The 13,651-nt window shown below is 46.7% G+C and overlaps 1 protein-coding gene across 4 annotated transcripts in view; it reads left to right on the plus strand.

Annotated features, from left to right (window-relative positions):
• The first annotated feature begins 3,474 nt into the window (after positions 1-3,474).
• SMAGP (small cell adhesion glycoprotein) overlaps positions 3,475-13,651 on the plus strand; it is a 28,387-nt gene continuing 18,210 nt past the window's right edge. For 2 of the 4 annotated variants that reach the window (XR_013830485.1, XM_079936750.1), the window contains exons 1-2: positions 3,475-4,466; positions 5,369-5,440. Coding sequence is in view for 3 of the 4 variants with exons in the window: in XM_079936750.1 (XP_079792876.1) it covers positions 5,407-5,440 (34 nt within the window). In the remaining variant the exon portion in view is untranslated. Of the gene's footprint in view, positions 4,678-5,092; positions 5,179-5,368; positions 5,441-13,651 lie in introns of those variants that run through there. The other 2 variants (XM_079936751.1, XM_079936752.1) reach the window with 2 other exon arrangements.

Genomic DNA, 13,651 nt, shown 5'->3' on the forward strand with positions numbered 1-13,651 from the left:
AAGACTTAAAACCAAAAGAACATATTTTCAGATTGTTAAATAAAGTATTATTCTGATGATGTATGGATTTTTTGTTTGACACAGGAAGTTGTTCCAGCCCAGCAAACTATTCTTCACTTAGGCAAGGTTACTGACTCTACCCCAGGTTCAGAAAGCTTTAGTCACATCCCTGACCCCCAGCTCACCCTGCCTCCTGGCTAGAACTCTTTGATGATGCCAGGGGCCACAGGCTCCTCTCCTCAATCTAGATGCTTTATTGCCTGACCCCGCCCCCGCCCTTTGGTTAATAAGCAAATATTCTTGGAAAGGGTTTATATTTTAGAGCTGTATCTAGTGCCTACAGTTTGGTACTCAGTGTAAATAAGGATCTGAGCAGGATGGAAGAAGAAAGAGAACTCCAAGTGAAGGGAAAGGATATATGGTATAGATACAAAGTATAATGGAAATGGTATGGAAGTTCGAGTCAGAAGTCTTGGATTCAAGTCCTATCGTGTGCTTCTGTGAAAAGATTAAAAACTAACTTTGAAGTCCTGCCACCCTGATAAACATGCACACATATGCAAGCACTCACTCATCCATCTTTGCTTTTGTTTCTGGGGGTGATGGATGATGTCACTGTTGATTCAGTCATTCAGCAAGAATGTATTGAGTGCTCTGCCAAGCACTGTACTAGGTACTAGAGAAATAATGATGAGGAGAAAAAGAACGTTATAGAGACAGAATACTGAGCAGGGAGCAGACAGGCTGGATTTAGCAATGAGTGAGAGGAGACGTGATGAAGACTGAAGTTTTAAGGAATTATTCTAGGTTAGGCGAGAGAGACTAGAATTTGGTGCCATTTCCTGAAGTGGTGACTGTAGGAGGAAGTGCATTATATGTGAGTTTTCTCGTTGCAACCACCAAACTGACACAGTTAAGCAGTAAAGGATACGTTCGAAGGATACTACGCAGCTCATAGAACTGAAAACAACCAGGCTGCAGAAAGAACCCTCGGATGTCTGTAGCAGGAACATGTGGACTGCCCCTCCAGGCAGCTGTCATTGGAAGACTCAGCTTCAGCTGCCTCCTGCCACTGTGTCCTTTCCAGATGCAGATTCCCTGGAGAAAGAATCTGACTGGCCCAGTTTGGGGGGAGGCATGTTAGGGTCTACAGTGACAGGAAGACCAGTGGTGGTGGTGGTGATATGGGGTGGGAGTAGGGAGGGGGGATTACGAAGAAGCACAAGGAAGCTTTTGGGGTGATAGAAATGTTCCTAATTTTGATTATGGTGATAGTTTAATGTGTATACCTGTGTCAAAACTGATCAAATTGTACCCTTTATGGGCAGTTTACTGGGTGTCCCATACAAACATTAACTTTTCAGTAGACATGTCCCTTAGGGAGCTGGTAATGCATATTTGTATTTAGGAGTCATTTTTCTAAGATCTAATCCTATTATTCTTCCATTTAAAAACTTTCAAAGGATCTCTACTGCTGTAATGGAGAGGAGGTTGCATATCCCCCTATAAAAGCCCTACTGCCTGTATTTTAATTCCTCTCCTAGAAGGCATCCCACTCCCGTGGCACTCAGTTACTGCTGGCAGTGATACTCAGAGCTAATGGAAGGGTCGGGGATATGCTAGGGATGCAGGCTCCTGGCTGTCCAAGGTCCTCCAGGACCTGCTTAGAGTACCCCTCCCAAGGCAAAACCCAGTTCAGGCCTTTTCTTTACCAGGCTTTCCCTGGCCCTCATCTCCTAGGAAACTGATCCTCTTTGGAGAGTGTGCCAGAGAGTACTTCTGGGGACTTATGGTCTGGTGGTGCGGAGATAAGCACTCAAGGTAACTGCTACAAAAGAGGCACAAATGAAGTGGAAAATTTGACTAAACTGTGAGACTGACACTTCATTTGCATATGGCCCTACTGGAGGCTCCAGGAAGATAGGGAAAAGGGCCAGTAAACTGGGCATGAGTAATAATTTTGCTTATCTAGGGTAGATAGTCCCAGCTAGGGACCAGATTGTTTAATTTACAAAATAGTAAAGTTGTGGTTGGTCCAATGGTAGTGCATTAACAGAACTTATTAGACTAGGACTTAGAAGACTGCCATCCTGGCAGCAGTGCAAGACTGGGCTGAAAGATGATAAAATTGGGCAGAGATGAATATCTCTTATCCCCTGCCCTGAGGCCCCTGGAGGTCTGTTAACACAAGGATGGCTGTTCCAGTTTCTGAAGTTTAGCATTTAGTCTTTGGAGAACACTGGTAGCTCACCACCACTTGAGGCTTCATCCATCATCTCCCTGTATGCATCTCAATCTAGAATTAATTGCAGGAACATCACCCAGTCCCTGCCTTCCAGCAACGTGAAGGACAGTACTGACCGACTAGGTAAGATATCCAGAGAGTACTAGGAACAGCGCACATCCAGGATATATGGGACGCTCCAAAGAGCGAGTACATGCTGCTTACAGTTTTGCTTATTTTATGCTAAGTTGGGTGCTGAGCATGTACGTATTGGATCCTGTTTTTCTGCATGTTCACACTTTAAAAATCAGTAGCATGTGCCTACAGGGTTAAAATCATGTACCAGCAAAACTTTTAAGGTTACATTTTAAACAAAAAAGATGCTTGTGAGAGACTATTAGCCGTCAAATTAAATTGCAAAAGTAACACAGCAAATCAGTATTCAGTTGGGCTGGATGGCCTACGAGAGTCTGTGGTTCTTAACAATCTTCAGACATAAAGGAATATGCCACGCGGGAGACTGACCCAGATAACAAGAAAAATCTCAACTTTTCTTGGAATTCATGGGCAGCTTGTCAATAAATGCAAGCAGTGGTCCACCTTTGCAACTTAACCGTTAGGATTTGAATTCCCTTTTCTCTTGGGTATTCTTCTATCTGAGGACTGGCCAGCCTTACCTTTTTATTAACTTACATCCACCTTGCCTACGTGTTACTTTCTTTGCCTTTCTTGGTTGGATTGGTAGTTTTCCCACACGTGGGCTTTCTTCTTCCTCACTGATAACTGCTATGCCTTTAAAAATATATTCAAGTAAATGAATTTAGTTAATTTACTTTGTTTTTTCTGTTATTTTTTTTCCAACCACATAACATCTTTAGGAATGAAAGCAACTATGCTTTCTTTCTTTTCTTTCTTTCCTTCCTTCCTTCCTCCCTTCCTCCCTCCCTCCCTTCTTTTCTATCTTTCTTTCTTTGCTTTTTTTCTCACCCTGTGCCCCCATTCTCTGAGACTCTTTGTCTTTGTCTCCCAAATGAACATGCACAATTCCTGTCTCTATCGATCTATATAAATATTGATTCCCAAACCTAGAGACTGCCTCCCAGGAATAAGAAGCAGGGAAGTCTGTATCACTGGGAGGGAAGACAGAATAACCACAAGAGTTCTAACCCTAAACAGGAAGCCAAGATAACATTTACTGAGCACTTACTGTGTGCCAGGTAAGTTTCTAATGCTTTAAATGTATCAATATTAACTCATTCCATCCCCACAGTAGATACTGCCCCAGATAAATGAAACAAAACTAAGATCACACAGCAGAGCAGGTTTCAGAACCTGTGTTTATACTTTACATCCTTACTCATTGAGTTCCTCATTAATTTGGGAACGTTTCCTGCCAGAAAGAAGCGAGTCAGGAGGTGACTAAAGTATGGCATTAATTAGTAGTTAAACTGATGTGCTTCCCAGGTGCTAGAACCACGCTATGAAATGGCATGATTTTTCAGTCCCCCATTTCAGGGATGAGGGAACGGCTTTTAGAGATGTTAAGTAATTTGCCCAAAGTCACACAGCTAAGAAGCGGCGGGGCTGGGACTGTTTGAGTCCAAAGTCCACAACGCTCTTAACCTCTACACTACACTGCCTCAGATGAATTCGGGCAAGGAAGATCCGAATGGGGCAACGTTCCTCTCCCCACCTCACACCCCGCTCCCTGGCCCGGGGTGTGCCCACTAAGTTAGCTTATGTTCCAAGCTTCTGGATACAGACCTATTTACGTAAGTGATATGCAAACGCAAGTAAATGTAATTTTCCACATTTGCTGAAAATTCAAATAACGTCGATGGCGGGGAAAGCGGACAGATCCCATTAGCTCCGGGCTCACTCTGATCCCGTGCCCTCCGGTGCCTCGAGGCAGGCGGGGGAGGAAGCGGCTCCGGATGGAGAGTAAAGTGACAATCGGAGAAGGAAAAGCAGCCTTTCCTCCCGGGGGAGCTGAGGCGGCCCGGCGGGCAGAGGGAACCTGCAGAGGGCGGTTTCTCTCCTCTTTTCCTGTCCCACCCAGTCGGCCGCCCCCCCCCCACCCCGCCCCCGGCCGGCCTCGGCAGCTAACTCTGAGCGTCTTTGCGCTGCTTCCTCAGGTCTGGGTCCCCGGCGGGTCCTCGCGGTGTCTGCGGTTCCCGCCCCCGTCGAGTTGAGCCGGACGCGCGGCGCCTGCCCTTCCCCTGAAGCCCGTCCGACTGGTAAGGTGAGCACGCGGAGGTGGGGACCCGGGCAGGGCCGAAGGGCCAGGCGAGCCCGGTCACCCACACTCACGCTGCAGCCGCCGCGGCCGCGTCAACAACTGAAACCGAGAGCGGCCGAGCTCGGGCCTCGGCTGGAGCCTCCCGTCGCGGCGCCTCGGAACCGGTGACCGGGACGGGCCGCCCTCGGAGCGCAGCTAGCCCTGCCTGGCGCGGGTAACGCAGGAGGGCTCTGGACCGGGGTCGGGGCGCGGGGGGCGGTGCCGCGGGCTCGAGCCCCGACGTCCGCGGACGCGGCGAGGGCCCCAGGGTGCCAGAGTCTCGGCCGGGCCGGTGGTGGGCGGCCGTGGGGGCCCGGCCAGCGGGGCTCGGTGGACCGCGCGGACGTTGCAGCGGACGCCCGAGGGGGCACTGCGGGCGGAGGGCTGAGCCCTGACAACCGGCCGTCTCGGACGGGCCTGAGGGCGCCTGACGACCCTCCCTCCGGTGCCCGGCGCCTGGCTCCCCGGCCCGGCCCCGCCGCTGCCCCCGCGCCGGCCCCGAGCCTGGGCCGGGGGCCTGACCTCCCTGCGCTCTCCTGACACCTAGTGGACGGCTCCCCACAGACTGCGGGCTGGGAGAGAACTGGGGACCTGTTACCGCGCCTGGGTGAAACTGGGTCCGCTGCTAATTTGCGTACATTTACCTAACTTTCTCAGGCCTTGAGAAACCTCCTAGGTAAATGTGGTGGCCCAGTGAAAGGATCCCCAGATAGACGTTCAATAGGGCGGGGGTGGGGGTGGGGGGAGAGTTGGGGAAGGAACTCAGGAAAACCTGGCACCAAAGGCTTTCCTGGGATTTCCAGTCGTCTTCTGCCCCAGGCATGGGCCCATCCACCTCATCCCGCTCTTTGTCCCTCTTCCTACAGATCTGCACCTCCCTGCAGGTGCCCGTCCACCTGCCGAGATGACTAGCCTCCCAACCACGCCTTCTCCAGGAGGTAGGTGAAGGCCTTTCCCACTTAAACTGCCCCCCCCCCCAGCCCAGTCCTGGAATTCCCTGAGCCCTCTGCCCAGGTGGGAAGACTCCCACTACTCTCCACCTGCCTCATACCAGGAAAGGTCCTGGGAGGAAGCAGAAGGGAACCAGCATGCACACTTTAGTGCAGTTTGAATCTGAAGTTTCATGGACCTGGACCAATTCCTGGTACTACTACTTAGAGCTTTGTGACCTTGTGACCTACCCTCTAAGCTCCAGTCTCATTTGTAAAACGGGGGAAATAGTACCTTATTTGTGAGGATTAAATAAGATAATCCCTGTAAAACACCTAGCACAGTATCTCATATCTAGCAAGCACTCAGTAACATTGGTTATTATTACTGGGTGCTTGTTAGAAAAGCCCACCTATTCCTAGAAAGGAATTCTGCGGCACGTGGGATCTTAGTTCCCCCACCAGGGATCGAACCCACGGTGCCCCCTGCTTTGGAAGTGCAGAGTCTTCACCCCTGGACTGCCAGGAAAGTCCCTCTGCCTGCTTTCTAATTCCACTCCTCTGATGATTCACTCCAGCATCAAAAATCCCTTGTTCCCCGGAACTATTGTTACCCTTGTTCCTTAGTCAGGGATCCCCCTCTTTCCCCTTCACGTTAAGAATGGATTCCCCCCAAAAAAAAGAGAATGAGTATGGATTCCTCCCTTTCATTTCATAACCAAGCTGAGCTGGACAAACCATCAGATACACATTGGTGGTTTTCATTACATGTTAATTAGGGTAAGGGAGGAACAAAACCTTGGTTGGTCTATACACCTTTGTTTCCATGTGCGGTCTCATTTGTCATTAGGACAGACATTCTCTGCTTTACTGATGTGGAAACAGGTGAGTGAGAACCCCAGGGGAAGTCAAAGGCAGTGTCCTCTGTGACTGGTGATGTAGCAATTCAGATCCTTAGTTGTCTGCTGGAGATAAGAAAAGGGAGAAATGGGCAGCCGTCTAGATTAGTTAGTACAGGCTTCATGAGTGGGGAAGGGATGGAGCCCTTACTCTTGAAGGATGGGTAAGGTTTATACAGGCAAAGAGGGGTGCAGCAGGGATTCCACATAAAGGTAGCGCCGCCACTTCTGAAACTACAGAGACTGTGCTTACCTTGGAGGGTATTCTGGGGGACAGGGCAGAGGACCTACAGAATAAACCTGCCTGTAGGGAAGAGAAGTGATGCTTGCTTGGGCAGCTGAGAAATTAGGACTTGGACAAAAGCAGAACTATATACGTTCTTTTTTAAATTTTGTGGTAAGATAAACATAATATAAATGTTACCATTTTGATTATTTTTTGGTGTACAGTTCAGTGGTATTAAATTTTGAGTGATATTCACATTGCTGTGCAACTGTTACCATCATCCATCTCCAGAACTTTTTCATCTTCCCAAACTGAAACTCTGTATCCATTAAATAATAACTCCTCATTCCCCGTTCCCCACAGCCCCTGGCTACCACCATGATACTTTCTATCTGTATAAATTTGACTAGGTACCTAGTATAAGTGTAATCATACAAAATTTGTCCTTTTGTGTCTGGCTTATTTCACTAGCATAGCATTTCCGAGGCTCATCCATTTTGTAGCATGTGTCAGAATTTCCTTCCTTTTCAAGGCTGAATAATATTATATATATATAATGTATATCATTTTGTTCATCCACTCATACATCAATAGATACTTGGGTTGCTTCCACCTTTTGGCTGTTGTGAATACTGCTGCTTGAACGTTGGTGTACAAATAACTCTTCGAGTCCCTGCTTTCAATTCTTTTGGGTATATACCCAGAAGTGTGGTAATTCTGTTTAAGTTTTTGAGGCACTGCCATACTGTTTCCCAGGGTAACTATACCATTTTACATTCTTACCAGCAATGCATAGGGTTCCAATTTCTCCACATCCTTGACAACACTTGTTATTTTCTGATTTTTTTTTTTTTTTTTGCGGTACGTGGGCCTCTCACTGTTGTGGCCTCTCCCGTTGCATAGCACAGGCTCCAGACGCGCAGGCAGAGCGGCCATGGCGCACGGGCCCAGCCGCTCCGCGGCATGTGGGATCTTCCCGGACCGGGGCACGAACCCGTGTCCCCTGCATCGGCAGGCGGACTCCCAACCACTGCGCCACCAGGGAAGCCCTATTTTCTGATTTTTAATAGTGGCCATCCTAATGGGTGTGAATGGTGTCTCATTGTGGTTTAGATTTACATTTCCCTAATGATGAGTGACGTTGAACATCTTTTCATGTGTTTATTGGCAACTGTATATCTTTTGGAGAAATGTCTATTCAAGTCCTTGCCCATTTTTCAATTGTCTGGTTTTGTTGTTGTTGAGTCATGTATTTACATTTTCAACCCAACAAACGACATGAGTGGAGTGGTATTTTAGGACATATCGTATAGTCCCCTACCCACTGGGTCCAAGCAAATGTAAGTTCAGGGACAGAAATGGAGAAATTACAGACAGGGTGAGGACTTGTACTTTGAAGAATGGGATCATTGAAGGTCTTGCATGTCTCTTCCCCACCTCCCTCTCACATCCCTTTGCCCCAATCTATAAAGATCTCCTAAAGGAGATATCCTTCAAGAGGGCTGAAAGTGAGGGCCACATTAGAACTTTCAGGGGCCCTTGGCACTTTTGCCTTTGTGGGCCCATTCCTCCATTTAAAAAAGTAATGTGTTAAAAATTGTATTTTACAACTATGTTGGTATAAGGAAGAATACAATATTAATATACAATAAAATCATTAATGGTTATATTTATAATTGATTGATATAACAATATTATAATTTCCTTGACATAAACATTCAATTTTTTTCTTCTGATTTTAAAAGAAATTAAGATCACTAAAAAACATTTTCATGGGCCCCTGGAAGTATGGTGGACCCTAGGCGCGTTGCCTGCTGTGCCTAGTGCATAAGTTGCCCTCTTGGAAGGAGAGTGGGGTGGAATAGGCATTGTCCGCTCTGCCCACCCCACTGGGTAAAGCCCATCCCTTGCCATGTAGTCACACTAGCTACATCCTAGGTTGTCCTCACTCTAGGTTAGACGCTCAGTGTTGTTCATCTCGCTTATTCCTCATCACAACCCTGTGAGCACGTTTCATTCTCATTTTACAGAAGCAAAAACTGAAGTTCAGGGAAGTTAAGAAATTTTCAGAGGTTAGGAAATTCTCGCAGGGTCACGCAGCTACTAATGGCAGAGGCAGGGTATTGTGCCAAGTCCTGTATTCTTTCCGTCATGGTATACTGCTCTCAGCCACTCTACCCCATGGCAGGGGCACATGAAAGAGAAGGAAGGAGAAAGGGAGCAGAATTCCAGGGCGGGTTCCCATGGAAAGGAGAATTGGGGGAGCCGCCCTTTTCTGGGCAGGGCTAGAGCAAATAAATAGGTTGTCAGACTCAGGTGGCAAAGGATCTGATGCCTTAGTGATAAGAGATTTAGCCCAGGAACAAGGGCCACAAACAAACCAACAGGTATCTAGGTTAACAAAAAAAAAAAAGGTGAGTGAGCCAGATAGATCTTGAAGTTCATTTGCTGTAGGTTAGGGTTTGGGTGGAGCCTCAAATCTCAAATCTTGTGGTCCTCAGCCCCAGGCCTCCCTCCTTAAAGAAAATGCGTGCTACAGTCTTTCTAAGCCTGAGAAGGGAAGGAGCAAAGTAACATTCTTTTTTTTTTTTAATATTTCTTCTTTCCTTAGTATATTGCCTTTCTTATTTATTTATTTATTTAGGCTGCGCTGGGTCTTGGTTGTGGCACACGGGATCTTCATTGAGGCATGCAGGACCTTTTAGTTGCGGTGGGCAGACTTATTAGTTGCGGCATGCAGACTCATAGTTGAGGCATGCATGCGGGATCTAGTTCCCTGACCAGGGATCGAACCCAGGCCCCCTGCATTGGGAACACGGAGTCTTACTCTCTGGACTTCCAGGGAAGTCCCCAAAGTAACATTCTTACTCCTTTGTTTGGAAGAGGAGACAGGAGAGAAATGGGGTAGGAACAGGAGATAATGGGAAAGCTGTAAACCATTTCCCCTCTTGTATGCCATGTTTCCTGAACTTAGTTTACTTCGCTGTTGTTGTTCTTTCATTACAAAGCCATTACATGCCTCTCAGGGAATAACCTTCTAGACTTTTTCGATGTGTGTGTGTATATATATATATATATATATGTTTATAGTTCTATTTTGTTTTACTTTTTAAAAAATTTATTTATTTATTTTTGGCTGCGTTGGGTCTTCATTGCTGCGCGTGGGCTTTCTCTAGGCATGCAGGCTTCAGTAGTTGTGGTTCACGGGCTCTAGAGCGCAGGCTCAATAGTTGTGACACACGGGCTTAGTTACTCCACAGCATGTGGGATCTTCCTGGACCAGGGCTCGAACCCGTGTCCCTGGCATTGGCAGGTGGATTCTTAACCACTGCGCCACCAGGGAAGCCCTACTTCACTTTTTTTTACAAACATGTAATCATATAACACATACTGCCCTAGCAATTTGCTTTTTTCGTCTAACCATATATTCTGTCCCAGTAATTGCAGATCTACCACATTCTTTTTAACAACTGTGTACTATTTCCAGAATGAATGACCTGTCATTTATTTAATCATTCCTCTGCTGATAGACATTCAGATATGTGTCACTCTTGCAAACAGTGCTTTAGTGAACACCCATCCTGCAATAAAACTCTGAGAACCAAACCCAGTGGACACATCAACAAAATGTTTAGCTGGAGGCAGAGCAGGGATGGTTCCAGAAGTTGCAAAGAACCTTGAAGTGAGGAGATAGATTTAAAGCCCGGCTGGGCCAACCACTGAGTGACGGTGGGCTGGTTGACGAAGCTTGCTGAGCTACCTCAATTTTCTGGCTTGTACATAATGATAATACCAACCCTACTTACATCACATTCTTGGGGTAGAGATAAAATAATGTATGTTTTGCAAACTGTAAGTCACAAATATAGATTATCGTTCTGATACTTAAAGCCCGAAGGCTCCAGCTCCTTAGCTCGGACACCCTGTGACTTTTAGTCTGAGAAAAGCTCTTCTGGGTGGAGTAGAATTCAAATTCTTGATTTTTTTTTTTTTTTTTTTTTTGGCCTTGCTGCGTGGCATGCAGGATCTTAGTTCCCCGACCAGGGATCGAACCCATGCCCCCTGCAATGGAAGCACGGAGTCTTACACACTGGACCACCAGGGAAGTCCCTGATTTTTTTTTTTGGCGGTACGAGGGCCTCTCACTGTTGTGGCCTCTCCCGTTGTGGAGCACAGGCTCTGGACGTGCAGGCTCAGCGGCCATGGCTCACAGGCCTAGCCGCTCTGCAGCATGTGGGATCTTCCCGAACCGGGGCACGAACCCGTGTCCCCTGCATCGGCAGGCAGACTCTCAACCACTGTGCCACCAGGGAAGCCCCCCTGATTTATTAAAAGTTTTTATTGGACTATAGTTGATTTACAATGTTGTATTAGTCTATGCTGTACAGTAGAGCGAATCAGTTATACATATACACATATCCACTCTTTTTTAGATTCTTTTAAATTTTTGATTTTTTAATAGACATTTTATTTTGGAATAATTTTAGATTTATAGAAAAGTTGCAAAAATAGTACAGAGAGTTTGTATACCCTTCAGCCATGTTTCCTCAAATGTCATTTGGTACATTTGACGTCGATAGAGATGGCCACAATACATTTGTGAAGACCAGGAAATTAACATTGGTATGATACTGGGTTTTTTTAATGCATTATTCTTTTTATTTTTATTTATTTTTAAAATATTTATTTATTTATTTTGGCTGTACTGGGTCTTAGTTGCGGCATGCGAGATCTTCATTGTGGCATGTTTAGTTTCAGCATGAGGACTCTTAGTTGCGGCATGCATGTGGGATCTAGTTCCCCGACCAGGGATCAAACCCGGGACCTCTGCATTGGGAGTGCAGAGTCTTCTTACCCACTGGACCACCAGGGAAGTCCCAACATTGGTACGATACTGTTAACTAAACTACAGACTTCATTGAGAGTTCACCAGTTTGAAAATTTGATTTTGTAGTGAATTCTGATAGAACATTTTCAATTTATAAAAATTCTAACATTAAGGCTGAGAAAGGTCCTGAGGGTCAGATAGTTCAACTACCCATTCTGTGCTGGAACTCTCTCTCCAGTTCCCCATGAAGCATCTGCCCAGTTTTGCTCTCCGTTCTCTGGGGAAGACATCCATCTCCCATTAGTTTCTGCCATTAGTCCTCTTGTACGGGTCATCGTTGGTATATTCAAAGACAGCATTCAAGTCCTAACCCTCCATCCCCAACTAAGTTTTCACTCAGCTTTCTCTTACAGGCTTTCCTGATCTGATATGGTTTCCAAGCCATTCAGTGTGTTGGCTGCTCAGCTCCAAACTGGCACCCAGATGCAACTCAGCGGTCTAGGAATAGTGCAGAGTAGGGCTGCACTGTTGATGCCATTGTAGAGACCACATTTATGTTCATGGTGCCTAAAATAGCAGCAAGTTATAAATATTTTATGATTATAAAAGTCATTATCATCATAAGAAATTTGGAAGGTAAAGGAAAAGAAAGAAAATACAAAGCATCCAAAATTCTACGACCTTCCTCTCACTCTTGCTGCTCTTTTGGGTTCTATCCTTCCAGTGTCGGTGAATTTCTAGTGATCCCACTGTAAGTCTTTTATAGGTGCTGCTAAGCTGTGGCTTCCCCATTATTTGTGAGTAGTTGATTTCCCGGACCTAAGAGCAAGGTGTATGTTGAATTCTCATCTTGTTCAGTTTGGCCAGTTTCTCCAGTCATTTTAAATCTCTTTATCAGCTTACTAGTTGCCCCTCTAACTTGGAGTCCTTCACAGATTTGTTGAAGCTTCCCTGGGTCTACCCAAAGGTCACTAAACCCTTCCACACTAAGCCTGTGTGGAAGGCACCAATAACGCAGAACACCAAACAAAAGCTCTCACAAAGGATTTAATATTCACTTTTTTTTTTTTTTTTTTTTCGGCTGTGCTGCCTGGCTTGTGGGATCTTGATTCCCCGGCCAGGGATTGAACCCGGGCCCTCGGCAGTGAGAGCACAGAGTCCTAACGACTGGACAGCCAGGGAATTCCATCACTATATTATAAAAACAAGCAAAAAAGCCGAGTTGTTACCATAAAGGGAAAATGTATTATTGGACTTTCTTATATCTGTCTTGTGATTTAGTATTTTTATTTATCTATTTAAAATATTTTATTTTATTTATTTATTTTTATTTATTTTTTTGCAGTACGCGGGCGTCTCACTGTTGTGGCCTCTCCTGTTGCGGAGCACAGGCTCCGGACGCGCAGGCCCAGTGGCCATGGCTCAGGGGCCCAGCCGCTCCGCGGCATGTGGGATCTTCCCAGACCGGGGCACGAACCCGTGTCCCCTGCATTGGCAGGCGGACTCTCAACCACTGCGCCACCAGGGAAGCCCTATTTATTTATTTAAAAAAAAAAATTTATTTATTTTTATTATTTATTTATGGCTGTGTTGAGTTTTCGTTGCTGCGCGCGGGCTTTCTCTAGTTGAGACGGGCGGGGGCTACTCTTCACTGCGGTGCACAGGCTTCTCATTGCGGTGGCTTCTCCCGCTGCGGAGCATGGGCTCTAGGTGCACAAGCTTCAGTAGTTGTGGCACGTGGGCCCAGTAGTTGTGGCTCACGGGCTCTAGAGCACAGGCTCAGTAGTTGTGGCCCACGGGCTTAGTTGCTCCGCGGCATGTGGGAATCTTCCCAGACCAGGGCTCGAACCCGTGTCCCCTGCATTGGCAGACGGAGTCTTAACCACTATGCCACCAGGGAAGTCCGTATTTTTATTTTGAATTACACAAAGGCCTTAATTTGGCCCTGGCATGGTCTGACATCATAATATCAATTCAATAAGAATTAAAGTCAGGGGCTTCCCTGGTGGCACAGTGGTTGAGAGTCCGCCTGCCAATGCAGGGGACGCGGGTTCGTGCCCCGGTCCGGGAAGATCCCACATGCCGCGGAGCGGCTGGACCCGTGAGCCGTGGCTGCTGAGCCTGCGCGTCCGGAGCCTGTGCTCCGCAATGGGAGAGGCCACAGCAGTGAGAGGCCCGCGTACCGCAAAAAAAAAAAAAAAAAAAAAAAAAAAAAAGAAGGTCAAATCCCAGTGGAAGAAGCAGCTCTGTTTAGACTGGCATCACTC

This window comes from Stenella coeruleoalba (genome assembly GCF_951394435.1).
Source record: "Stenella coeruleoalba genome assembly, chromosome: 11".
NCBI classification, from domain to species: domain Eukaryota; kingdom Metazoa; phylum Chordata; class Mammalia; order Artiodactyla; family Delphinidae; genus Stenella; species Stenella coeruleoalba.